At 37.1% G+C, this 27786-nt stretch overlaps 1 protein-coding gene across 1 annotated transcript in view; it reads left to right on the forward strand.

Annotated features, from left to right (window-relative positions):
• The window catches only part of LOC128858632 (MAP kinase-activating death domain protein), a 129768-nt gene extending 102186 nt beyond the window's left edge, over positions 1-27582 (forward strand). The window contains exons 22-24 of the mRNA XM_054095055.1: positions 280-352; positions 8541-8587; positions 25907-27582. Of these exons, the coding sequence (XP_053951030.1) occupies positions 280-352; positions 8541-8587; positions 25907-27022 (1236 nt within the window). The 3' untranslated portion in view covers positions 27023-27582. The remainder of the gene's footprint in view (positions 1-279; positions 353-8540; positions 8588-25906) is intronic.
• Positions 27583-27786: the final 204 nt, after the last annotated feature.

Genomic DNA, 27786 nt, shown 5'->3' on the forward strand with positions numbered 1-27786 from the left:
TTTTTGATTTTTGTTTTATATTACTTTTTAGTGACTTATTTTTGAAATTCTGCGTTTTACATACATATGTAGCAATAACACTGATCAGTATTTTAACTATGCATGCCCTATTTCTAAGCAAATAAATATATTCCACATAAGTACACAAACACATACCCAATTTCAAAAAAAAATTAAAACTTCAGAAATAATTCAATACAGCTTTGAGCATCACTTATTTTTTACGTTATTTAAAAACTTTGTAAATGGTCTGAAACATATTGTTTACCCTCGTTTCAGTTCTTTGTGCGTCTGGACCACATACGAAAATGCTTCACGCAGAAAGGTGGCGTTTTCGTTTTGGAAGAATACAGTAAGTACCATATTTTAGAGCAACATTTGCGAAGGAGTGACTATTTTAGCCATCTGCATTGAAATAGTTATAACTACAATATATGCACAGGGTTTGATTGAAAAGTAATGAGCCTCATTTTTTTAAGCAGTTTTATTAAACCCTTTGGCTTATACAACTAATATTCTTCAAAATAGGACCCTTGAGCGTCAATACACCGCTGGTAGCGGTCCTTCCACTGCAGGAAACATTTTTTAAACTCATCCGCCGTAATCGCGTTCAATTCGGTTGACACAGTTTTTTGGATCGCCCCGATGGAGTCGAAAGGCTTTCTTTTCAGGTGCGGGAACAAGAATAAGTCCGGAGGGGACAGGTCTGGGCTGTAGGGAGTGTGGGGAAGCACCGGAACCCCCATCTTGGCCAATGCATAGGTGCAGAGGAAGGCGGTGTGCGCCGGCGCATTGTCGTGATGAAGGATCCAATTGTTGACGAGGTCGGGCCGCATTTCAAGTTTTCCGGTCACGATTTCCCGCACATTGTAATAAGTTAAATTTAACTCTTCGCTGATCTCACGTAGACTAGCACGACGGTCAATGTTCAAAAATTCACGAACCCGGTTCACATCTTCTTCTGTTTGCGTCGTCGAAGGCCTTCCAGATCGCTGTTCGTCTTCGACGTCCTCCCGGCCTTCCTTGAACGACTTGTGCCACCGTTTCACCTGGGCCCTGGACAGAGATTGGTCTTCGTAAGGCTCCTTGAGTAGCCCAATGGTTTCAGTACTCGTTTTGTTTAGCTTTACGCAAAATTTGATCGAGTAACGTTGCTCCAACGATCGCTGCATTTTCGCCACTGCAAAATCATAACACACTTTTAAAACAGCTTTCACGCGCGGAGCGATGTTGACTGCACCGCTGTTGCCAGCGAACTGGGACCGGTTTCTAGTGGAAGGGGAAGGTCAAACGATAATTTTCCCCCACCAGCCGATTCGGTTGATCGCTTGGCAGACGCTCTGCGCGGGAAGGTTCATTACTTTTCAATCAAACCCTGTATTACGTAGTTTCATCATCGAAGCAAAGTGAAAAAAGTTTGAGCACATTTTACTGCACCAAATACATACTTATTTTATCTATTTGTGGAAATCCGAATGGATTGGTGTGTGACTACCATTCGGAATTCAGAAGCTCGGTGAAACACCAAAATTAAGAAAATGTGTTTTCTAATAGCGGTCGCCCCTCGGCAGGCAATGGCAACCTCCGAGTGAATTTCTGCCATGAAAAAGGTCCTCTTAAAAAATATCTGCCGTTTGGAGTCGGCTTGAAACTGTAGGTCCCTCCATTTGTGGAACAGTGTCAAGAAGCACACCCAATAACACCTTTAGCGGTAATTTCTAAAAATATTTTCTTATTCTTCTCGTATTGACGTTACAGTCCGTTGTGGACTCTTGTCTCCTTCACTATACGGTCTCCATTCTACGCAACAGCCCGCTCTCGCTGCATTTTTTGAGATTCTCATCTTACGTGTGTCGTCTTCTACGTCTTGCAACCATCGTCGCCTTGGCCGGCCTCTCCTTCTGGCTCCAGCAGGATTTGCTTCTAAAACTTTTTTGGCCACTATTTCGCTGATAAGTTTTATTGCGTGTCCATACCACCGTAAGCTTTGCGTCTTTATAAATCGCATTACATTTCGTCCCGCGATTAAAATGCTGAGCTCGTGGTTATACCTATACGGTACGTACCGTCTTCTAATCGTATAGGGCCGAATATTTTGTATGAATACTTAGTTTATTGTAAATACATATGTATGAATATTTCTAAACGATATAATGGTAGTAAAAAGATGTTAGATTAGATTGCGGGCTTGCTGTCCAGTATTCGTTCCATCTTCTGGGTGGTCGTCCTTGTGCATTATAACATTTGGTTTAGCTTTCATAACTACTTTGGCTATTCTGTCAGAGTGCATTCTTGCAAAATGATTTCGCCTTTCTTTTTAATTTTTCTGGTGAATTTGTTGATATCCTCGATTTCACAAAACTCGCAGATCTCGGCATTCGTTTTTCTAACGTACAGAGTGTGCCCGGCGATAGCTCTAAGTGTATGCATTTCAACAATCAGCTCTCGCTTCTGAAGCATACGTTAGTATTAGTAATTTGGATGTTTGATTCTTTTTTTATGGCTTTATTACTGGTTGTTAGCGTTCCAAGGTATTTAAATTTAAGCGCCTGTTCAGTTGGTCTGTTATAAACGGCGAGTTTACATCGGGAGGATGTCTGGATAATAACATAGACTTGGTTTTTTCAGCTAAAAGTATGAAATATGACAAGCCAGGGAAATTTTCACAAAAAAAAAAAAAAATGAAAGACAACTTTAAAGAGAGAAATTCGAAAATATACCTACATGTGTATGCCTTTGAAAAACTGCTTTTCAATCCACAACCACAAAGCGAATAGTTGGGTTAGGTTAAACCGGCTAGCATTAAGCCACGCATAAACCTTTGATCCCTAGCGATACCAGTTGACTACTGACCTCTCTTAAGATTTAAAGTAGATATCGGGAGGATGCCAACGCCTTTAGCAAATCTGAGCAGCGCTGGAAGATCCGTTTTTGAGATATCATAGAGAGCCTCAAAGTGTGGGGTTCCCAGACATTTCGAGCGCGTTTTTGATAATGCCGGACAAATTCGCAGACGGCGCTCTACAGTTTCCTTAATATCCTCTCTGCATGATGATTTTTGGTAACTTTTGTTTGATAGTTTTATGCATTTTCATCCATAATTCCGATACATTTTTTACTCAGCATAAAATAAGAGCTTGTATTGTAATTTCTGTATACTTAGCAAAACAATTTGTTTTTTACCAGGAAACAAAGGAGATACCTTTTTTATTTTTATTTTAATATATGTATAATATTTACACGTGCCGTCAACTTTTCGAAAATTATCGTTGAGTTTCAATGGAAAAACGCACTCTCCCGTAAATTTGGCACCCTATTACTATAACTATTTGCCAGAGCGCCGACTGGGGGCGCAGAGTACCGAAACAAATAAATGCCATTGGGATCGATTCCTGGCTTTGAGCTTTATTTACGGCCATGTCAGCGAGTCGTCAGCTCTCGTGAATTCATCGTACGAGCTTCGTCTCCAAGATCCTTTGGGTCTACCTATATGGCGGGAAGCTTGTGGATTCCAGTCTAAGGACATTCTGCTGATGCCAGTCGCAAATTTTCGCAGATTATGATCAATCCATCTCCATTTACGCTCGCAATTCCAGGTTGAGTCTTATTTTTCTTAAAATTTTGTCTCACACCATAAGTGTGCTGACTCACCACACCCCTACACTATCTAACCTTTGGGTACCGAGTCACACACAGCCCTAACCCCTAGTAACCACCCCTATCATGCCGCAAGCAGGCTTACCCACAAACTCCAAATTTACATACTATTAATCCATATATTTCAGGCCCTCAAACCCAAGAAAATTAGTAATCGACTATATCATGTCTATGTTATCTTAATCGATTTTCAGGTGTAGGAAAATTTCGAAACATGAAAATTTCAAAATGCGATATCTCTGCGAAAAAAAATGATATTTGAGCAAACAAAACGCCATTTGAAAAAAGAAGGCTTGTATTTAAAGATGCCATCCTTTAATTTTGGTGAAAGAAAACATCTGCAAGGCTACATAACCTCAAATATGGGCAAAAATGGGGTTTTTTGCACTTTTAGGTTAGAATATCTCGAAAACTCAAACTAATAGAGCAATTCTGAGGCCAGATTTGGATTCAGCGCATCATAAACCTTCGGAAATATATAGTCTGGTTTCTGGGTCTGAATGTTGGTTAAATTTTGTCGGCCTGTGTTATCAAAAAAAACGTCCATATGTATAAAAGTGCTTTTTTTCATTCAGAATTCAATGGTAATTTTCATAGCGTTGGGGGCAAGGATAAAAAAATATTAGTTTGGGGAAAAAGAAATTCATTATTTTTATTTTTTATTTTGCGCAAATAGTTTGAAACTGTTTTATGGTCGATCTTTAGCTCCTGGGCGATACTACGACTACTAACATGCCGGTCAACTTCGATAATTTCTGTGATTTATCGGCATTTTCTTTAACATCACCATCCATCAACTTTAAGGCCCGGCTTGCTTTCTTCGCCTTTATCAAAGAAAAGCTGTAAAATGTACTGAATTTTCTCTTTGTTGACATCCATTGTTGTCCCTGTAACCCACTACTGAATGGAACAAACAAAAAACAGCAAAAGTGTGAAATGCCACCTCGATAACGAGCATAAACTTCACTTTTCTTGATCGGTGCTTTACGAGATACCGTTCACTACAGCCATCTACCGAGAAATTATGGATTTATTTTACACCAATAGAATAAAAAATTATGTGATTTATTTGTTTGAACATAGAACATATTTAGAAATCAAGAATAAAAATTGTTTAAGCCATCGCACATAGGTAGATTTTGAAGATTTAGGCGGCCAAAAATATTTGACTGCATATATCGTCTTAAAACTGTTTAATAACTGGAAATTTATAATATTTGTTTTACTAATCGGTTAAATTAAAAAAGTATATGTATTACACTGTGTAACACTGGAAAATACCTTAGCAGTAAAGCTCCTTTTCTTGTAGTATGACAAGAACTCTCATCACTTGTTTGTATCTTATTGTTGGCTACACATTGACTTTATACAACAAATCTTGACTTTTCCCAAAGTAAAAATAGAGCCCATATTTCACTAGTATTTGCATAAAAGTTACCTTAATCGATTTTGAAAAAATTGTTGTATATATACAATAATAGAAAAATATTTACAGATATATTCATCATATTTAGCAGAATCAATTTCATAGCCACTAGATATGGCTTCCAGTATTATTTTAAGCCTGTAAATGAAATTGTAAATCCGAGCCGTTTGATACCAAACGAGGTTTCAGACAGGGTGACTCGCTGTCGTGTGACTTCTTTAACCTGATGTTGGAGAGCATCGTACGAGCCGCAGAACTTAATCGCTCAGGCACAATTTTTTATAAGAGCGTACAATTGCTGGCGTATGCCGATGATATTGACATCATCGGCCTTAACAACCGCGCTGTTAGTTCTGCCTTCTCCAAACTGGATAAAGAGGCAAAGCGAATGGGTTTGGTGGTGAACGAGGACAAAACGAAGTACCTCCTGTCTTCAAACAAACAGTCGGCGCACTCGCGTATCGGCACCCACGTCACTGTTGACAGTTATAATTTTGAGGTTGTAAAAGACTTCGTGTATTTAGGAACCAGCATTAACACCGATAACAATGTCAGCCTTGAAATCCAACGTAGAATCTCTCTTGCCAACAAGTGCTACTTTGGACTAAGTAGGCAATTGAGCAGTAAAGTCCTCTCTCGACGAACAAAACTAACACTCTACAAGACTCTCATCATGCCCGTCCTAACGTATGGCGCAGAAGCTTGGACGATGACAACATCCGATGAAGCGACGCTTGGAGTGTTCGAGAGAAAGATTCTGCGTAAGATTTTTGGACCTTTGCACGTTGGCAATGGCGAATATCGTAGACGATGGAACGATGAGCTGTATGAGCTTTACGACGACATAGACATAGCGCAGCGAATAAAGATCCAGCGGCTTCGTTGGCTGGGTCATGTCGTCCGAATGGATACAAACGCTCCGGCTTTGAAAGTATTCGATGCGGTACCAGCTGGTGGTAGCAGAGGAAGAGGAAGGCCTCCTCTGCGTTGGAAAGATCAGGTGGAGAAGGACTTGGCTTCACTTGGTGTGTCCAATTGGCGCCGGTTAGCACGAGAGAGAAACGACTGGCGCGCTTTGTTAATCTCGGCCAAAATCGCGTAAGCGGTTATCGCGCCAATTAAGAAGAAGAAATGAAATTGTAATCAAAACCTGTGATATCTGCAGCCAACTTTGAGTTTTAGAAAAATCGCCGGCTTATATTGCCATCATTGGTGTTACCATAATTTGCTTTGGGCATGTCTATAAGTAAGCCTAACTCATCCCGAAATCTTTTTTGAATGGTTTCTTTTGTGGTTTTTTCCAACAGTTCTTCCTCAGCTGTGCTCTTTGCTCTATACTTTTTCACTGGCAATTTGTTAGCCAAATGCAAAATACTTTCGAATAATCTTGTTCTAGCGTGCAGAACGGATAGTCCAAAATCAAGGGAATCTAGGTTAACTTCATTCTTTTTGTCTAGATTGTTAAAGTCTTTCGATGTTACTTTACACAAATAACATTGGCTACTGGATCTGGTATCGGTGGCAGCATTGCAAACCTTACCATCAATCATCGTCATCTTAAAAATATACCGGAAAACAAATTTATTTCCTTGCAGCTCTATTTCAGAAGCAACTAAGTTGTTTACTGAGAATTCAACAAAATTTATTTCTTCTTTCGTGACGTCTTTGCTTTCTTTGATAAACCTAAATCTGATCGGTCTACAGAATCTAGGAAATGACGGAGGAGGGTTTTGCCTAACACTTTTTCTGTTTTCGTTTCCACAGGTGATTTGTAATGGCACAAAGGAGCTAAAAAAATGTTGGCATCCGAACCAAAAGTATCCTCAATTTTTTGTTGATATTTAGCTTGCTGGGAACCATCGCAGCCCTACTTGCATATTATTGTAAGAGAATTTCTTTCGTCCTCGCTTAGAGTGAGGAGCACCTCCTCTAAATACATTGATAAGCGCATAATTGTCTTATCGATGAGGCTTTGCAAGTCAGTTTCTGCGTAAGAACTAGTTACCCGTATTTGCGTTTGGTAACATTCTTTTTTAGCTTCTAATAAGCGATCGTAACAGGGATAAAGATAAGGGTTTGTATTACGAATTATTTCATATTGCTCTCTTGTTAAGTCTGCTTCTACAAACATAGCTAAGGCTGTCTGTGGTGTCAATATATTACCTCTCCCCGGGCTTGTTGATTCTTTGTATGCACTTTTGTATTTTGGTGCGCGTGATGGTGATTCTGCGATTTCTTTCAGAATTCGCGAGGCGTCCCTCTGCCCTTTTGCTATTAGAGTGGATTGCGCAGCATGTATAATAACTGTATCTTCTACCATGTAACGGACTTCTTCCGTTTTCCTACGTTTACTTCGCTCACTACACTTTTCGAATGATTTCAATGGACGGCCAGGGCGAAAATGTGACTTATTTGGAATTTCGATTGTTCCATTTAACCAAGACTGGTTAGCTTTTAGAAAAGCGTCCTCTTTTCTTCTGGCTTTACTCCACTTTTCCTTAAACTGTGCTTTAAAATAAGAAAAGCTTTTGTTAAATGTTTGCACATATTCAGCTGAATATGCATGACAAGACAGCAGGTTATCTTTTAAGAAATCTAATTTTTCCTCCAAAGATGTCAAATTCTGCCCTTGCATTTGATTGTAGAGATATTGACGAGTTACTTTTGTAGTGCCTGATGAGCTGGCAATGCCTAAGATAAGCAAAATTGGCTTAGAAATCAAAACAAATGCAATAATGTTTATATTGACTTTAGACAAGCGTGTATCAAACCCATTATATGACCCTCTATATGCAAGTATCTGGAGCTAACTTTTATGCACGTGGCGAGCTAATTACACCAGGTATCATGTTCAACACTAACTTTCACTTGGACGGACTTGGAAATATACCAAACCGGGTTTTCAAAACCAAAAAATACAAAAAAACAAAAATAAATTATACCCTAAATGAAATAGGCACCACTTATCCATTTATAACTATTAAAATCACAAACACCATTAACAAATGATAATATTCACCTGAAATTTCATAATCTATCACGATTACTCAGCTCGGTAACTTAAATCCGTAAATATTCACGTTAAAACAACAGCGGTTAAACAAAAACGATAACGTGCGTTTCAGAAATAGCTATGTTTTGATTAACTGACAGCTAATGCAAAGTATGGGATTGGCCGTAGGAGGTTGAATTATTGTTCCTCGGTCTATTTTCAAGTAGTGGGAGTGCTTTTTTTTGTAGTTGTGACAACTTTCTGAAATCCAATTATGGCCGCCTAAATAGCTTAAATCTACCTACATATGTATGTGCATCGGGACGCTATGTCCCACGTAGTATTCATGGAAAAAAATATATACTTAATATATCTATACATATTAGGACAAATGTATGTTATGTACCCTTTGTGAAAATGTTGAAACATAATTCAATTGTTGTTTGTTTTTACATTTTATTTCAGATCCTAAAACGCGTCATCTGATCCAGCGAAAATATAAATCTAAATTGGTGAGTAGAATATGTAGGTCACATTAATTTCTAGCATTAGTCAGCTCAGTTTTCAAAGCTGCTTTGTTGAACGGCATTGAAAGGAGTGTGTCACCTCTCGGTATAGATGTAATGTACTTTTACTAAAATCGCATGCGTAAAAACTCATTAATTCATTTAATTTATGTAAACTCGAAAGTCACTCTTTATGAACAATGCTTAATCAATCCTTTTTTTCATATAAAGCCTATTCACAATTAAATGCAAACGACATTCGTAAATTATGGTAGGAAATATATACATATATACGCACATTTTATTGCTGTGGTGCCACTATAATGCCCTGTTGCCTGATGGTTTGCACTTAATTTAGAATTGGCCTACAGTACATGCTTACATAAAAATATTTTATAATGCTCAATTTTGCAGTCTAACAAAATGTTGTTACCAACAACGTTACTTTACAAAAAGCCAGTATTTTAGCGAATAAGTAACAGCTAAAACACGTCAGAATAAACGGCAGTTTTTGCAACTTTTTCAAAATTTTTGGTTACCACTTACATCTTAGCGTCTAAATGTAGTTTTCGATAATAAAAATATATGTTTTCGAAGCAGAGCAGGGCTGGTATTAAATCTTAAGTATTTTACCCTTAAACTTTATTACATTTTTACATACACGTACATATATTACGAGCTGATTTAGTAAATCCGATAAACTTAGCTGAGCATTATTCACTTAACACTTTAAAAACCGTGAACAAATTGTAAATTAAGTAAATTAAATTTGTATTAACAATTTATTTTCATCACATACCCTTTTAGCAGCAGACTCCTATTTTTAAGCTGATGTAAAACAAGAACCGTTAAAATAGTTAAGGTTTATAAGGTCAAAATAACTAATTGTTTTTTTTTCGTTTTAAGCGATTCATAATATATTTCAGAATATTCACACAAATTTACAGAGCCTAATTCTCAATATTTCCGTAGATACAAAGCCAAAGGTAGGCGAGCGTTAGGTAGTTACGCTGTGACCGGACAGCTATAGTACAAATATTTATTTTCAGGATTTTTATACCAAGTTGAAGTGAATTTTTTTTTTATAGAAAGGCATTTTTTTCTTTAAAACCTCCAAAAAGTTGAAATTTTGGAATTTCTCTCAGTTTTCTTAGTTCATCTAGAATAAATAATTAGAAATCCGTTTGAATTTTTTGCTTTAGATAATAATTACGAGCTGTATCTTGTACGCCAGTTGGAAACTCCAGCGTTGCAGCGCTCTACTAATTTCTATGTTAAACATTTTTCCAACTTATTTTAACCAGTACAAACATTTTTTTATACTTTTTAAATGTTCATTAAAATATCGAATAAACTATGCAGTGCTAAATTAATTTTTTCCTTAAAAAAAAAATCGCAAAGAGATGCAATTTTTAGACTTCATAAACCAGGCTCCCTCCTTAAACTGTTCTCTTTCACTGATTTATCCAACCATTCTTCGTTCTTTCGCTTTAAAGTGGAATAATTTTCGATCGTCTTTTCCACTTTCGGCGTAAAGGCGTAAAAACATCTTGAAGAAATAAAAATTAGACGGTTACAACATTTTTTTTTAGGAAACTGCTAGACGTAGAGCATTTCAACATTTGTTTGGGTTTAGGGCAGAGAGTAAACTTTAAAGCACAATACTACAAAAATTAAAAACAAAATATAAATAACGGCACCGCGTGTTCTCCTAATACATTCCTTTATGGCCGCAATTTCAATCTGAAAGAAGTAAACTCAGCCTCTTTTTAAAGTCTTACAAATTATTATCCACAGAGAGACGGTTTGGGAAAACGAAAAGTTTACGCAAATAAGGGCACTTGCCTGTTTTTTGTTAAAAGAGTTAGTTAAAAAAAAAATTAAAATAACATTTTAAAGTTACCAGCCGAAAATATCGAACGTCACTCTATTTATAATTTATTTAGGAAGACTTGACAATCGGTTGAAAAAAATGTCTTGAAAACATTTAATTTAATCGAAAATGAAGCATGAGTGGGAGATTGCGAATTTAATTGCCTTATAGTTGATATGCCACTTATTGTGATCGGTGAACGGATTCAACAGATGCTAGAATTTTTTTGATACGAGGGGTGCCTTTTATATTTCGGCATTTGGCAACCCTGGTGTTGCAATCTGGCAACTGACAGCTGTATCGCAAAGTTTTACATTTTTTGGCATTTACGTACTCAGAACATTTTGAAATACCAGCGCTATTTGTGTTGTTTACAGTAACCTAAAAGATTCATCTCGGTCCAAAAATGGAATTAAATCGTGAACATTTTCGTGCAATTATTTTTTACAACTTTCGACGTGGATTAACTCAGCAACATTGCATGGATGAACTTAATTCATTTTTTGGCGATGAAGCTCCATCAAGGACCAGAGTTTATCGATGGTATGGTGAATTCAATCGTGGTCGTAGTTCACTCCAAGACGAATTTCGTGAAGGTCGTCCAAAATCAGTTGTTGTTCCGAAAACCATTGATGCTGTGCGCGAACTGATATTGCAAGATCGTCATGTGACCTATCGTGAGATTGAGGCAATCTTAGGCATTAGTGGGACCAGCATGCATTCAATATTGCATAAACATTTCACTGTCAAAAAAATTTGTTCGCTTTGGATCCCACACTATTTGTCAATCGCTCAAAAAAAGGCTGGTGTCGATTGGTCGAAGGAAATGCTCAAAATCGATCGATACGATCGCGGGGCTTCGAAACACGTCTATGAGATCGTGACAGGTGATGAATCATGCATTTACGCGTATGAGCCCGAAAGTAAACAGCAGTCGACTGTATGGGTGTTTCAAGATGAGCCAAATCCAACAAAAGTTGTTCGCGCACGAAGCACTTCCGAGCAAATGAAAAAACTGTACATGTCGCAACCGTACCACTAGAACAACGCAGAACAGTAAATTCTGAGTGGTACACAACCATTTGTTTGCCAGTTGTCTTCCAAGAAATTAGGAATACCAATCGCCAAAGACGGATCACTCTTCACCAGGACAATGCGAGCTCTCACACATCGGCTCAAACACTGCATTTTTGAGCACCCAAAACATCGAATTAATGGGTCATCCGCCGTATAGTCCTGACTTGGCACCGAATGACTTCTTTGTATTACCGTACGTAAAAACAAACTGAGAGGTCAACGTTTTTCGACACCTGAAGAAGCGGTTGCGGCATTCAGAATGCATGTTTTGGAGGTACCTCATTCAGAGTAGCAAAAGTGCTTCGACAATTGGTTCAAGGGCATGCAAAAGTACATAGATCTTCATGGAGAATATTTTGAAAAACAATAAAGTGATTTTCGATAATTAAAATTTGTTTTGGTTCTCTAATCCCGACATATAAAAGGCACCTCGTATACCTTCTTTTCTTTCTTCCAAAGTCGTTATTTAGCGATATCTCGGAAGCTGCATGATAGAAAACAAGTGTGTGGATTTTCAGGCTCGCCAATTTTCCGTAGGTACTGTTGTTGTTTTTTACTGTAAGCTAGTGCTATATATAAAATTTTGAAGAGCCATCTTTTGATATTCCCAAGAATAATTGACCAAAAAACAAGATTTTTTTTCAATTTCAGGGAAGTCTTGCGCCTCAGTAATGCCAATACGAATATGTTTAAATGCTTCAATTGTGGCTGGTTTATCGGCATATGCTTGCGGTGTTACTTATCGTCACAAAAACTAGTCCGCAAGAGGTACAAACGGGATTAAAAAACAGTTAAAACGCTGCCTATTGTCAAAACAAATTCGTTTGCCGAAATTATCGAATATGCTGGGTGACATTACGCGTCATTACGTAGAATCGGAATGTCTTCAATTTCGATCCACAAAATGTTAACGCGGCTCTATAATATGCACCATTGCCCATGGTATTTTTTATACTGCTGACAAAAAGCTGTTCAATGATGCCACAACTCCAACACTCTGAGGATGCATTAGTTTCTCGTGCTTGCTTTCCAGTTTACTTAGTTACCAGCCTACGAAGTTAAAACCCAATATTGGGGTCTAATTAAAAAGATCTAAGGCCTAAACTAGAAGCAGTGAAGCCTTCTCTTATTAATCTAATTGAACCGTGCAAGTGTGTGAAATTTCCATCAGATAAACCTAGTGATGATAAGGACAGTAAGTTTTATAAAATTTGACATGAACTTTTTCAAAGAAAGTACTCGTAGGTTGGCTAACCCTACGCGTGCTTTGCTCAAGCACAAGACGGTTCATTTCGATCTGTGAAGGAATAATATTAGACTGTAATAGTTTCGCCAGCTCAATAGGCCCAAAAAGGGGTTGATAATCGATCACATCATTTTGTAGCAGGAAGAGGCCATCAGATATAAGAAAATAATTTATTCAACGCATATGTAGTCTCATCTACAATTTTTTATTATCCAAAAAAAATTCCATATGAACGTGAAACTATAGTTTTTAGGTGGTAATGGTGCTACTCAGTTCTTAATTTTCACGTTAATTTAATTTGTAAAAGGACTTAAAAGTTTCAAACGAGGAGCCGTAAAGAGAGGTATAGGTGGTTCCACAAATGGAGAGACATACAGTTTTATGCCACCTCCAAACTCGGAGGTATTCCATTGCCTGCCAAGGGGCCACCGTTATTGCGAAAACTCTTTTCTATTAATTGGTCTTGGTGAACTATCAATTAAGTGGACAGATTGTGAGTTCTTCAAACACAAGTTTGACACTTTCATGGCAAAAAATAAAGCCATTAACAGCAGTTACAGAAATCTACTTTGTTAAGCACTCCAACATTTAAACGAAAATATATACCACAACGCTATCCAAATGAAATACTGAATGAAAAATAAGGAAAAAAAATGGCAAATAACAAGATTCCCACCATTAAAAACTGAGCTTAATAAATTAACTAAGCTGCTCAAAGACAAATTACAAGCATACAAAAGCAAAATGCTCAACAAAAATTTACAACACCTTTGAGCTGATGAGAAATTCGATTATTTTCTTTGCAAAGCCGCAGCGAACAGAAATAAACCAAACATCCACAATCCGCGAATTAAAAGAGCAATTTACTCTCAAGTTTGGGTAAAAAGCCATATCGAGAATGCTGAAGTTTTCGCGCAACACCTTGAAAGGAAATTTCGACCCCATGAAATAATTGATAGTATCATCCCAACTCCTGTTGTCCAAGAAATTGAACCATTTACGCTTTTGGAAACTATTTCTTAAATCCCTAAGCTGAAAACGAAGAAAAGTTACGGTTTCGACCTAATAACAGCTGGATTTCTAAAAACCTAACATCTACCGCGTTGGGTAAATTAACAATGATCATGGAAGCATGCATCCGTTTAAAGTATTTACCATTGCAATGGAAGTTCTTGGAAATTATAAGAATTTCTAAACCAGGAAAAAATGCAAATTTTGAAGCCTCTTATTGCCCAATCTCGTTACTTCCATTGTTGGGAACACTTTTTGAGAAGTTGAGGGGGACAGGCATGCTCAAACATAAAAAAAAATTAATGCAGGCGGTCCTCAAGGCAGCATACTCGGACCTATTTTGTACTTGTTTTACACCCGTTCGTGAATCCAGCAAAATCGCAACATTTGCGGATGATACGTGCGTACTCTCCATATTCCATAAAACTGAATGAAACCGAATCAGTACACGTGAACTTTACAAATAAAAAAATTATCATCGGCCCATATATTTTCACTAAACGTTCCACACGCATGACGTTAGACGCCAAGCTGAAATGGAAAGAGCATATTAAAATTAGAACAGCTGAGCTGAATATCAAATATCATACAATAAACTTAATTGGCTTATCGGCAGAAACTTAATGCTAAGTGTCGAAAGCGTACTTTTAATTTACAATCAGATTCTTAAGCCAATATAGGCCTATGATGTGAGGATACAAAGTAATGTTGAGATGATACAATCATAATAAGGTGCTCCAAGATATCGTTGAAGCAGTTTGGTTTGTCCGGAATGACGACGTGCACAGAAATCTGCAGGTGAACACGGTCAACGACTGAATAAACTCTTTCGCTGCTAAGCCTGCAAAGAGAATAAAACAGCACACCAGTGTTGAAACGTCCACTCGGCAACGAAGCAATACACACAAGAAGGTTGAAAAGGAACAACTACAGCACCTTGTAGTTAACCTAATTTTATATAGGGTTTTTCAATTGGCGTGGGTCGATTTTGGCGCTCTGTGGCAGCCATTTTGTTTAGGTGACATCTGTCAAATCTTTTGTTTATTATTCAGTTGTTTATGGCAAATCATCATGGCAAGTCACACGATTGAACAGCACGTTCAAATGATAAAACTTTATTATCAAAATGAGTGTTCATTAACGCAAACGTTGCGCGTATTGCGCCCATTTTTCGGTAGACGTGGTGGCCTTTCCAATTTTTTATGGTCCATATTAAACCACATGGCCCTAGATGACATGTGGTTCCAGCAGGACGGCGCTACGTGCCACACAGCAAACGCCATTTTATTCCATTTCAACATCTACCGGCCCTTATTGAAAAACTCTTTAATATGTCCGTGTTTTGAAAAAAAAATATTACTTGATAGTTTGGTTAACTACATATGTGTAATAAAAAATAAAAAATTCAAAATAAAAATTGGTATTTCATGTCATCAGTGGGTTTCGTACCCGGTCCTAATGCATGGTAGTCACGCCCAAATCCATCCGGCTACGGTGGCCTCAGCGTATATTCCTTTCACAGAGTAAAAGTTCCACTATTTTTTTACGTTTTTATAAAACAGCAAGAAGAATGAAGTAATATATACCATTTATTATATTTTTCAAAAAAATTTATTAGTTTATTTATGGATACTTTTTCCAAAGGGCATTATTATACCATATTTGTGCTGGGGAAAATTACGCCATTTTTTTTTAATAGCTGGATGGATATGTCTTTCGTTTGGCATCCATTTTAATATCAAAGAGTGAGTATAATTACTTAACGCCGTTATTTTTTAATTCAATGCTCAGAACTTTAAATTCCTGTAAATAATAAAATTGTTGGGAAAATTAAAAAGCAATGTTGTTCTTTTTTAATTCAGTTCTTAGAACTTTAAATTCCTTAAAAAATTCAATTGATGACAAATTAAGAATCTATGGTTTCGCGTAGGTGTATATGAAGTTTTTCTTAAGGGGTTACATGGGATTCGTCGGGTAAAAAACGGCCTATTTTCAATATTTTTTTTCTATATAAAAAATTATTTATTTAATTCAAACTTTTTTCTGTCTTATAGACACATATTTAAAGAATAGTTTCTGAAATTTTCAAAACAAAAATTAAAACTCCTCCATTGTGACGTCATTTCCGGTGACCCCTCGAAAAAAAGGTGCGTCCGCGTTGTCAGCATAACTCCTGCTTTATGTGCTTTAGTTAAGACTATAAACTCGTGCTTGAACGAAGGAAAGAAGAAAAGTAAAAATTGGAATTTTGGCAGACATTTTTGCAAAAAAATGAAAATTTCGGTCAAATTTGCTTAACAATATTTTTTTTTAAGTAGTTGTAATTGAAAAAAAAAACAAAGTTCGGTTGAGTAGTTTTCGAGAACATTTGACAACCGACTGTGAAAACACAGTTCTGAGAAAAACGCTTTTAAAGTTTTGAATAACAATAAAAGTGGCTTGGAGCGCACACATTCCCAAGGCTGTATCTCCGATTTTATTATTCGGATCGACTTGAAAATTTAGGATAATATTCCTGAGACGTTGTAGAAATGAATAAGCCAAAAAAAAATAAATCGTTTTTTTGAACCAACGAAACCCATGTAACCCCTTAAATTACTTTTACTGTCGCACGATGCGGGAGACTCGAAGAGGTTTTCTCCAGAATTCCAAACAAGTTGTACCAACAAAGGATTATCGGTGAGGTTTCAGTTGTAGTTTCTCAAACGATAAGTTCTCTTTACTCAACTTCTTTCATATCTACTCTCTGTTGAACCTTCTCCTCTTTTACAGATGTTACAAACAGGGTAAAATGTAAATAAATTGAATATAAAATAATGAATTTTAATGCAAGATAATAATTATTTAGCAAAAAAAATCCACTAATAAATTTTTCGGATTTGCTGAAGCAGCTCCGTCGTATCGCAAGTACTTTCAAATTAATCCATTTGTACTTTTTCATTATTTTTTTTCTTTTTTATGTCCATATGTTCACTAACACCTCTTCTGCAACCACCTCATCACAACCACTAACACCAACAAAATCATACTCGTACATACTTAAATACATCATATTTAAAATAAAAACCGTTATTGTAACGAACTCATTCTGCATATTGGCATACGCATATTTTATTATGTGCAATTGTGTGTTTGTGTGCATGTATTGTTCATAAATCAATGCGATGTTTGTAAATATTTCAACAATTTCGCTACACATACGTACATATTCCCCGTACAATTACTTTGTATGACAACAACACCACGGATAAAAGGTACCTGTCGAATATATTCTACATCACTTCATACGCGTGCTTTCGATTGCCTACGACATTCATCTGCGCGAGCGGGAAGCTCGCGAAAGACGAAGGCTCAGCAGCATGAATGAGACGAGCAAACAGCCAAGAGTTACTGAGACGGATGAAGAGGAGAAGCAAAGTAGGCCTGCGCTCATACAAAATGAAGCCGAAATCATTACTTAACATAAATTTGTATTTCAACTGTGATAAATCCAAAGTGTACTGGCAGGCATTCAGTCCACTATTTACGCTAACACAAAAAAGTAAAACCAAATAATAAGAATTAAATTAAATTAAGAATCAATAAGTAAAGTTGAAAATGCTGCCTAATTTTGTGCCGACTTTATTTTATTTAAAACTAACTTTCTACAAAAATCTTCAATCAAACTAATATAAATTAAGCGTAGTTGCCTTTTAATGCCAAACAAAGAGACGATACAATCCCTAAAAAATCTACTTATAATAAAATTTTATACTGCAAACTATTTATAAAAATACCAACTGTTATGTAAGGAATAATTTAACATAGCAACTTTTCACTCTGTTCGCATGCCTTGTTTATAGATGCTGTAAATAAATATTTAAGCTGAATGAATTGATATTAAATAAATGTTTGTAAAAACCAAAACCACAAGCGACACAAGAAAGCCACAAATGTGTTTTTTTAATGTTTTAAATGTAAATATGGGCACACATACCTATGTATATATGTGTTTGTGCACACATTTTTGTGTATTTGTTTTGTAAATTTGTAAATATGTATACCTATCGACAGGATATCAGTATTTCAGGCGTCATTTGCATTTCTGATTTGAAAGATTCCACAGAGCAGCAAAGTAATTTTTTCAAAACTTCTTTTGTTTCGCAATTCTGGCGGCGGCAGATATCAGAACTAAGGCACGTTAATAAAGTAGCGGGAATAAACCAGCAGATTTGACTTTTTTCTAATTTGAAGTGCGCTCTAAACTGTCAAACTTTATTTACTTTTTACTTCGTGGTAGTATAGTGAATTAAAGCGACAACAAAATATAGGGGAACGCAGCTGTTCTTACTATACTGCTACTACCTTATTGATGTGTCTTGGTCAGAACGTAGTTTTGCATCTCGAGTTTAGGTTACCAAAATAACGCAGTTCTCGCGCGTTGTGAGGCCAAAGTTTTGTCAAAAATTAAATGGTAGAGAAAGGACCACAGCGTTAATTCACAGTTAGGTTAGGTTAGGTTAGGTTTGGCATCCGCATCGCACATAGAGACAACGATGCCACTTAGACCACGAAATGGGTCCGTTGTGAACCGCGGAAGCTGAGCTACATTTCCCTCTCCATATTAAACCATCCTGAGCTTCTGACAAACCATAAAAGGTTGTTGATACCTAAAGTGTATAGATTATCTATATTCGTTAAGAAGTAGGATTTTAAAAATCGGTTCCTGCTTCTGGCTAGAGCTGGGCATGTGCAAAAAGGGTGTTGAATTGTTTCCAACTCCTCCTCATTTCTGCAGCTACGACAGAAATCATGCGTGTAAACGCCTAATCTCTTTGCCTGATTTCCTATGAGACAATGTCCTGTGAGGGCCCCTACTAAGGTCCTGATTTGAAGTCAATTCACAGTAAAGTATGATATTTTTTAATTTGGACTTAAGTTTTTTTTAATTTCTTGAACTCAAACAGCCACAAATCCCCGAATTAAGTCAATGCGCGTAGGTGAAGAACTTAAGAACTGTCACTGCGCTCAGTTCGGCTACAACAATTTTCATATAAAAAAAGCTTATGAAAGTTTTTCACATGGAAAGTCTTGAGTTTAAATCCTAAACTGCATGGAAAATATTAAAATTGGAAATGACAAACTCAAATTATACCAATTATACTGTGATACCAAAAATGTTCAAGTCAGTCTTTGAAATCAAGTAACCTAAGTCATTGACATAGTTTCAACTCAGCTGTCGCATTAAAATCACTTAAGAATTCTGTAGCCAAGAATATTTCGTTCTTCGTACAAAAACCAAAGCAATCCCAAAGAAGTATGATTTTTGACTCAAGCAGTTTTTAGAAAAATCATTCCAGGCACCCGCCACGCCTTTTTGCACCCGTCCCAAAGTGCGTTCCCCCGACAGTCGGTTCTACATTACCGGAACGGCACGGATTTACTATATACCCGGCCAAGGACTGTCACTCCAGCAGCACTCCCCGTACATGTATGAGGAATGTTTTGTTGCTACAACAACAACAACATCCCTCCCAATTAGAATGTAACCTGCAAGTAATCCTATAGCTATGGATAGTTCATTTCTACTAACGAGCTTCCCATGTTCCTCACTGGTCACATTGCTTTGGCTGTGCAACAGGGGTGAGCATGTTTCCGTCTCGCACCTGCTTCTTTAAGTGAGATATTCGGATAATTTCCAAGTATTCATTCACGGTTTATTCTCTGTACGTACTAAAGTTTCATCTTCTACTCGAAGAGTACTTAGATACCGACCTTGATCTTTCGGATAAATAGCACTGTTTGCTCAATGAGCAGATATCCCGCCATCTGTCGCGAATTCTACCGAATATATGTACGATAAGAAGAAATTTAGCGATTTACATATGCTTTAGCGTAAAGGCGTCACGCTTCGACATCGACCTTAGCGCGATGATGCAAGAAAAGCATGGCTGTTAATGCTGCATGCGAATAAATAACCATAGTAAAATTGCTTACATTGAAATTATGAGTGAAAAGGTGAATAAAAGGCTTGAAGAACTCTAAAGCACTTCTTTGATAGTTGGTACGTCTTACTTCGATGGCTCGTGAAAGCCTCTCACTACAAGATTGGGTACAGATACTTTTCTTCAAATTCAACCTAAATAATTTCACAAACTATCAGTAACTATATGATAACTATGATAAGAATATCCAAGTAAAAAGTAGATAAAAACTCTTACTTGACATGTCTCCACAACCGTTAGTTTGCAGACTCAAGTTTATTGAGACTTTTTCGCATTTCACATTTCACACCTCGAACTGAAATAAATGAATTAGTTTGAAAGAAGAGTAAAAAATGTAAGTAAATCCGCATAAAATTATAATAACTTTTTTCTACTTAATTCAAGGTTTTACGTATGAGCTCATTTGACGCAATTATTTGTTTTATGGTAGAAAGTTTTTCTATGCAATTACCGTTATCCGATATGGCAAAAATTAGACCAAACTTCTGTTTGAACTTTTTCCTTCGTGCCTTTATGTTGACTAACAAATGTAGGGCTCAAAGATTTTAGCCAACTTGGAATTAAAATTTGAAAAGTTGAGCCAAGAAACCCCGAGAGATTTGGTAATTCCTAAAACACTCAGGCTAAAAAGCCCATTATATTTAAAGCTCTGGAAAGTGAAAGAGTCAAATATAGTCAAGGAGGGAAGGATAGAAGTAATGGAAGGAAAACGATAGGATAGAATACAGCGATGGGATAGAATACAGACATAGACGTAGCTAAACCTGTTAGAGTTTTCCAGATTCTTTGACATCGAAACCCATAATTCGTAGCCTCGCTCTAGTAAATGTGGGACACTCACAGAGAAAATGATCAGTGCTATCCGCCAGCTCTAAGCACGACAAGTAAATCGGGTCCTTAATGATTCCAACCCAATGTCTTTTCTTCCAACTTTAATAGAAATTTCGATAGCTTTCTGTTGGGGCCTGCTCACACAACACTTTGCAGTTCTGCAACGTTCCAAACCGAACTATCGTTCTGTTTTGTAAATTGCATACATAATCGCTGATCCCCTTCATGATTCCTGCAGAACTGATTCCTTCTTGCAACAGAATTAAGCTTCTTCTTATATTAACGAACAGTCTTTGAGGTTTGCTTTGCATTCTTCAGAGGCTTCAGTGCAGCTTGACTGCCAATAAGGAGTCCAATCTGTTCCCCGCTCATCTCCTCTCAATTACGGTTACTATCATGTAATATATTTTTTCCTGGCAAACACTACCTGCTTATAGTGATCGCTGGTAAGGAAGCCTTCAATTCTAAATTTTATACTAAAACAGGTACGGCACTCGCAAACTCAAGTTTTCAATAGTGTACATATTTTTTCATAAGTACGACATTTGATCAAATGCATCTTCTGTCTCTCTCTTTCAAATAAGACACGTTTCGCCTCCAAGAAAGAAAAGGATATTATTATAAAATTGTATTGATTTAACCCTTCAACGGCTTTGGTATATATACGTTCCGCCCACAAAAATTATCATACTAGAACAAATCAGTGTGCACTACTTTATGTCTTGGTTTATATTTTTAAAGCAGGTTCTAGAAGCTCGGAAGGATATGTAAATGAACATGATTAAACTGTTCTAATGTTTTAAATTAAAAAAATTGGAAGAAAATTGTGAAGGGAATGAAGCAGTCTCAAATACAAATTTAATATGGCATGCACAATAAGCTTTACATCATTTTGTCTTTATAGTCCCTGAATCTGACGTCGGATGCAGTGTCAGTCTTCCAAATTCATTTGTGTACTGCTCTCTCTGAAGTGTACACTTAAGGGACTGAAAAAATTTGTCCGCTTATGGGAGGTTTCCGCTTATGAGAAAAGTGTAAAAAAGTTACTAAATAATATGTTATGGGAGGGTTGTCCGCCCAAGAGGAAACATTTAAAAAAATTCTTAAAAGTTGTAGTATGTACAGAAAAAAGTGTGTGCTTAAGAGAGGTGTCCGTTAGGAGAGAATACACTGTATATGTTTTTAATTGCGAATTCACTAGAAACTTTGGTTGCATTTTGAACAATTTTTCATTTTTTAAAACCTGAATTTACATTCGTAATCAGATAACTTAACCTTTTACTGCATGAATTAATAAAGATTCGAAAAAGAACTGTTTTACGGTGGAAATAGCTTTATTTGATTACACTAGTTTACACCAAAAATGGTCCTCAACCAAAAGGCGTTTTTTAAACTAATTTAAGGTCGCTGAAACCAAAAATGAATTTAATTTTTTTTTTTCAAAGAACGGTTTCCGAGATATTCCCAAAAAACCTGTTTTTTGGGCAATAGTGCAGTTATTACCTGCAATCTTGAACACAGTGCACGCCATTTCTTTGAAGTGCATAAATTTCGAAAGGCACACATATAACCTACACGGCAATATATAATTCGTGTCAATGGAAGTCGCAGTTTTCGCAAAACAGCTGTTGAAAGTTAAAAAAAGGCGTTTTTGACGTTTTTTACTAAATTATTAAAGTTTATCAACTTTTTTCTGGAACAAATAATTTTTTTATATCGTCATAAGAATGATGAGCGACTACTGCTGGATGCAACTTCGTGAAGATTCCGTGCAACATAAAAGAAGAAGTTTGAGAGTAAAAGCGTATTTTCGACCTCAAACATAGCCAAGTCAAAAGCTGCAAAATCACACGTGTTGACTTTATGGGTCATAACTTCTACAATTTTTCGTCGATTCAGACAAACTTAGGCTTAAAATGTAGGTGACAAAATCTTTCAGAAAACTTATCTTATGTCGATACAAAAACATTTTTGTTCCAGAAAAACGTTTATAAACTTTGATAATTTACTAAAAAACGTCAAAAATGCCTTTTTTTTAACTTTCAACAGCTATTTTGCGAAAACTTCGACTTCCATTGATACGAATAATATATTGCCATTCAAAGAAATGGGGTGCACTGTGTTCGAGATTGCAGGCAATAACTGCACAGGTTTTTTGGGAATATCTCGGAAATCGTTATTTGAAAAAAAAAAATAAAATTCATTTTTGGTTTCAGCGACCTCAAATTGTCTAAAAAACGCGTTTTGGTCGAGGACCATTTTTGAAAGTGAAAATTCGTAAACTAGTGTTATCAATAAGACATATTGAAAGGAAAATAATGAAAAAGTTTCATTTATTTGTTTTTGTTTTTTGCGGAACCATTTGCATATAAAAATTAGTTGTAAAGTATAGAAAACAGTTGAAATCAGGAAACATTATGATTCGTAGAAAAAGATGAGTATGTCGACTTCATGAAAATATTTCTTTTTGTCAAAAAGTATTTACGTTTTACTCTGTTATCAGTGCACTTCAATTCTGCTTTTCACTCATTTGCACAAAAGTGAGATTAATTCCAATTATCATAAAATCGTAGAGAATTTTTTTGCGGTTTATTATTGCTAAATATAAATTTGATAGATTGATGGGTGATGATAATAGTTTGAATTATTTTTTTATATGAAAATAAAATTGAATCAAAACTGCAATTACATACAAGAACCCATATACGGTAAAGGGTTAAAACCCCAAGAGTATACATTTTCAGTAAGAAGTAGCGAATGCAAAATAAAATTTTGCTATAATGTGTGACTTATACTCGTATGCATATTTGCCAAAGGCGCTAAAGGTTTAAGAATGCTCTCATAAAACATTTTATTAGATTCATTGTTTTAATAGATTTTACTAGAGCGTAAAGGGCAATTATCGAAATTATAAAAATAAGAACTAACCGCTTGACAGATTTTCTACTCAGTACGAAATTCCCCAATCGGGGCACTAAGATGGCCCAAAAAAAAATTTTTATTTTATTTAACTAAAAAAATAGACACTCATTTTTTTTATTTTTATATTTTTGTATTTAATTTTTGTTCGTGCTGCCAAAGCATTCAAAATTACCATTAAATTCCCAATGAGAAAATGCACGCTTCCATAAATTTGGTATAAGTATGTTTGCAGGCCGATATTATTTAATCTCCTATTTTACTTTTACTTCACAAAATTCCAAAAAATTATACCCTATATTCTATTTAAAAGAAACTTTTTAAGCTATTTTAATAAGCACAAAAATTAAAAAACAGATATATATATTTTTTATGTTCAATAATTAAATAAAAAATATTAAATAAAAACAATAATGGATGTCTAATTTTTTTGGCCATAGAATAAATTTGCTGAGGAGTATCAAGAAAAAAAGGGTTTTTGGGTGATCTTACCTTAGCCAAGGAAAAGTGCCGCCGCAAAAGTTGTAATAATAATAGGACTATGAATAAGTTCGTGCGGTTTTTTTTCGAAATTTGAAACTTTATTGACGTAAAATGGTTACAAATTTAATATTCAAAATATTGTCCATCGCTTACTACTACTTTTTCCCATCTTTCTGGCAATTCACGGATTCCCTTTGTGAAAAATTCGGTCGGTTTTGCCGCAATCCACGAATCGATCCATTTTTTGACTTCATCGTAATTACGGAAGTGCTGGTCAGCCAGGCCATGTTGCATCGATCGGAAGAGATAGTAATCGGATGGCGCAAGGTCTGGACTATACGGCGGGTGGGGTAGGACATCCCATTTGAGCGTTTCTAAGTATGTTTTGACCACTTGTGCAACATGTGGCCGAGCATTGTCATGTTGCAAAATAACTTTGTCGTGTCTATCGGCGTATTGCGGCCGTTTTTCTCGCAGTGCTCGGCTCAAACGCATCAATTGTCGTCGGTAGACATCCCCCGTAATCGTTTCATTCGGTTTCAGTAGCTCATAATACACAACACCCAGCTGGTCCCACCAGATACACAGCATAACCTTCAGGCCATGAATATTCTGCGCCGACGTCGATGTTGAAGCATGGCCAGGGTATCCATACGTTGCCCGACGTTTTGGATTGTCGTAATGGACCCACTTTTCATCGCCAGTCACAATTCGATGCAAAAAACCCTTTCTTTTGTGCCGTTGAAGCAGTTGTTCGCATGCCATAAAACGGCGTTCAACGTCTCTTGGCTTCAATTCATACGGCACCCAATGGCCTACCTTTCGGATCATTCCCATGGCTTTTAAACATTTGGAAATGGTTGATTGATCAACTCCCAAAGTTTTTGCAACCTCTTCTTGCGTTTGAGCCGGATCTTGATCGAGCAATTCCTCCAATTCGGTATCCATGAACTTTGGCGGCGCACCCTCGCGTTCTTCGTCTTCCAAGCCAAAATCACCACTTTTAAAGCGTGCAAACCACTTCTGGCACGTTCGCTCAGATAGAGCATGCTCACCATAAACTTCCACCAAGATACGATGACTTTCGGCTGCTTTTTTCTTCATATTAAAATAATGAAGAAGAATTCCCCGCAAAAACACATTATTTGGCACGAAATTCGACATTTTCAAGTGTGGTAAAAATATTGTTGTTTACGCTTCAAATAAAAAACTTATACTGACGTTTGTGCCTTACGACAGTAGCTCTCCAATGAATGTTTGGAAATGTGGATCGATGGAATAATAATCAAGTTACGCCATCTGTTGTAAAACCGAAACGAACTTATTCATAGTCCTATTATTTGAAAGTGTGATTTGTTTTTTGGGACTAATTTTATTCATAATTAGATATTTTCAATTTCTAAGAACTTCAACTGAGCAGGGCTCAAATTCTTGCAAAAACTAGTAATCCACCTGACTACAGTTAATAATTATTCATATTGTATATAATACTCGTATATGTACATATTTATGTGTATTGTAGTTCAATGCTAGGGTGTCGGCTTAAAATTTGTGTAACAGCTGCTCCATAAGTGTTCTGATACCGCAAAAGTGGCCACATTAAGCCGCTATTGAGTCATTTATGATTAGTTTATTTAGGTTTCGATTAATCTAAGAAGTGATTTAAAATGTGTTCAAGAATGAAATAGATACATAAATAATCAACTGCGTATTGATTACAAATAAACTAAAAGCTTCCCAAATCCTTAATTATATCAATTCCAAACGCAATAAACGCAAAAAACAAGAATTGTTTTCAATATAATTTTATTGATGTAAATATTAATACGGCAACTATTAATTAATTATGCTAATATTAGACATTTTCTCAATCTTCTGCATTCTCTACTCATATCCACAAGGCCGACCAGATTTGTTACGCAGTGCTGTGCGTTTTCTCTTACGTCGCCGCTGGACAGGAGCAAAAGAAGAATCCTGTGGTCATCACACCACAAATACAGGACATTCACGCCCAACAAAAGCAACAGCATGCTCAACAGCAAAAGCAATTACAACAACAACAACATCAACAGCAACAACAACAATCCCATCCGAGCAGCGGCGGCGCTACTAGTCCTCGTTCAGGTCCACAAATGACTTCACCAAAGCAAATAACACAGTCCACACATTTGCCGCCTCCACAAATGAACGGGAAAAACCCAACAGTAACCATACGCCACACAATGCCAATGCAGACGCCAACGGTTACGACAGCCACCGTGCAGCCCCAAGCGAAATTGCCGCATGCTTCGATGGCTTCGCCAGCCACAAATACCGCCACACCACACACAGCAACAACGACAACCAGCGGAATAATGCAACAACAACAACAACCATTCAGCTATCAACATATTTCACCGCTGCAGCATCAGCACACTCAGCCTCCCCATTATATGGTGTCTCACAGTCCAGTTAGTCGTACTAGCAGCAGCGGCAGTGCATCTGGCACTTTGCCACAGTTACCACCACGCGTGCCCTCACAAACCTCAACCGAGAGTGTGCACACTTCTCCACCAGCCGTAAAATCGCGTGGTCCCCCAACTGGCCCACCGCCTGTTATTCCACCAAGAACCGGCGCCATTGCACGCGCTGGCTCCCTGCAAGTGCACACCGCAGCGACAGCGACGTCCTCGGCGGCCAGCAGTGCCCTTTCGGGCGCACGGAATTTCGTACGTCAGATATCCGCTAGTTCGACACCTCCACAGTACACACCCCAACCGCCACCACCGTTCGTTATACCCAAGCGACGCACTTCCTTGTCGCGTGCCTCATCAGTTGCGTGCTCGGGGCCAGTAGGCACACAAACAACGAGTGCAATCGGCAGCGGAGGCAGTCAGCGTCCATCTTATGGTAGTATTAGCATGGGTGCGTCCCAACAACAGCAGCATTACTATCAGCAACACCACCAACAACAACAACAACAACAACAACAGCAGCAACAGCAGTCCCCGAGCATCAGTAGTGGGAACAAGCACTGACGAAGGAGTTCTTTCTTCCGATTTAGTGGAGGTGGTGCTGGCGGTGGTGGCGGTCACTCAGGGGTCGAACCACATTCGCGCGAGATCTGTCGTACCATTTGCATTCCGTGGCTCTGAAAGGGTGAAACGAAAATGGAAAAAATTAAGCTGGCAGCAGCAAATATTGGCTGTTGAATTTCTCTACTACGTAGCTGAGCTTTAATTGCAATGCACACAGGCATGTAAGTACCCGGAAGGGAAAGTATGAACAAGTGGCAAAAAATGCACACGGGGTTTCAAGCAGTTAAAAAGGTGTAAAAATGTAGTTAAACTGAGCAAAGTTGTATATGAGATTCCGTTAAAAAAGGAAGCTCGGAATTTTGATAAAACAACTTATGAGACTAACAGCTTTTACTTTCAGGTCAACATTCCTGACATTCCATAGAAAAAATTAATATTTCAACTAAACTTTGACTAAGATGTGGTATAAAAGTATTACTACGAATGGTTGATGATTTATTTATCGCACCCAGCCATTCGGTGATCAGCAAGTCGGTGTGAGCTGTTCTAGCAAAATTCCAAAGCACTTTTCACTCATTTTAACTAATATTTCTGTTTTTTTTTCCAAGGCGATTAGTTATTATTTTCAATCACGTAAAAGTTGGCGATTTAGAGTTTGAGAAAGTTTACTTTAGATTTAGCTCGAAATGCTAATTTCACTGGAAACTTCCAGCACTGCTCTAATTAGAAAATTAGTTCATAAAACAAAGTGTGACTTCATTTTA

This window comes from Anastrepha ludens, chromosome 3 (assembly GCF_028408465.1).
Source record: "Anastrepha ludens isolate Willacy chromosome 3, idAnaLude1.1, whole genome shotgun sequence".
In the NCBI taxonomy this organism is placed as follows: domain Eukaryota; kingdom Metazoa; phylum Arthropoda; class Insecta; order Diptera; family Tephritidae; genus Anastrepha; species Anastrepha ludens.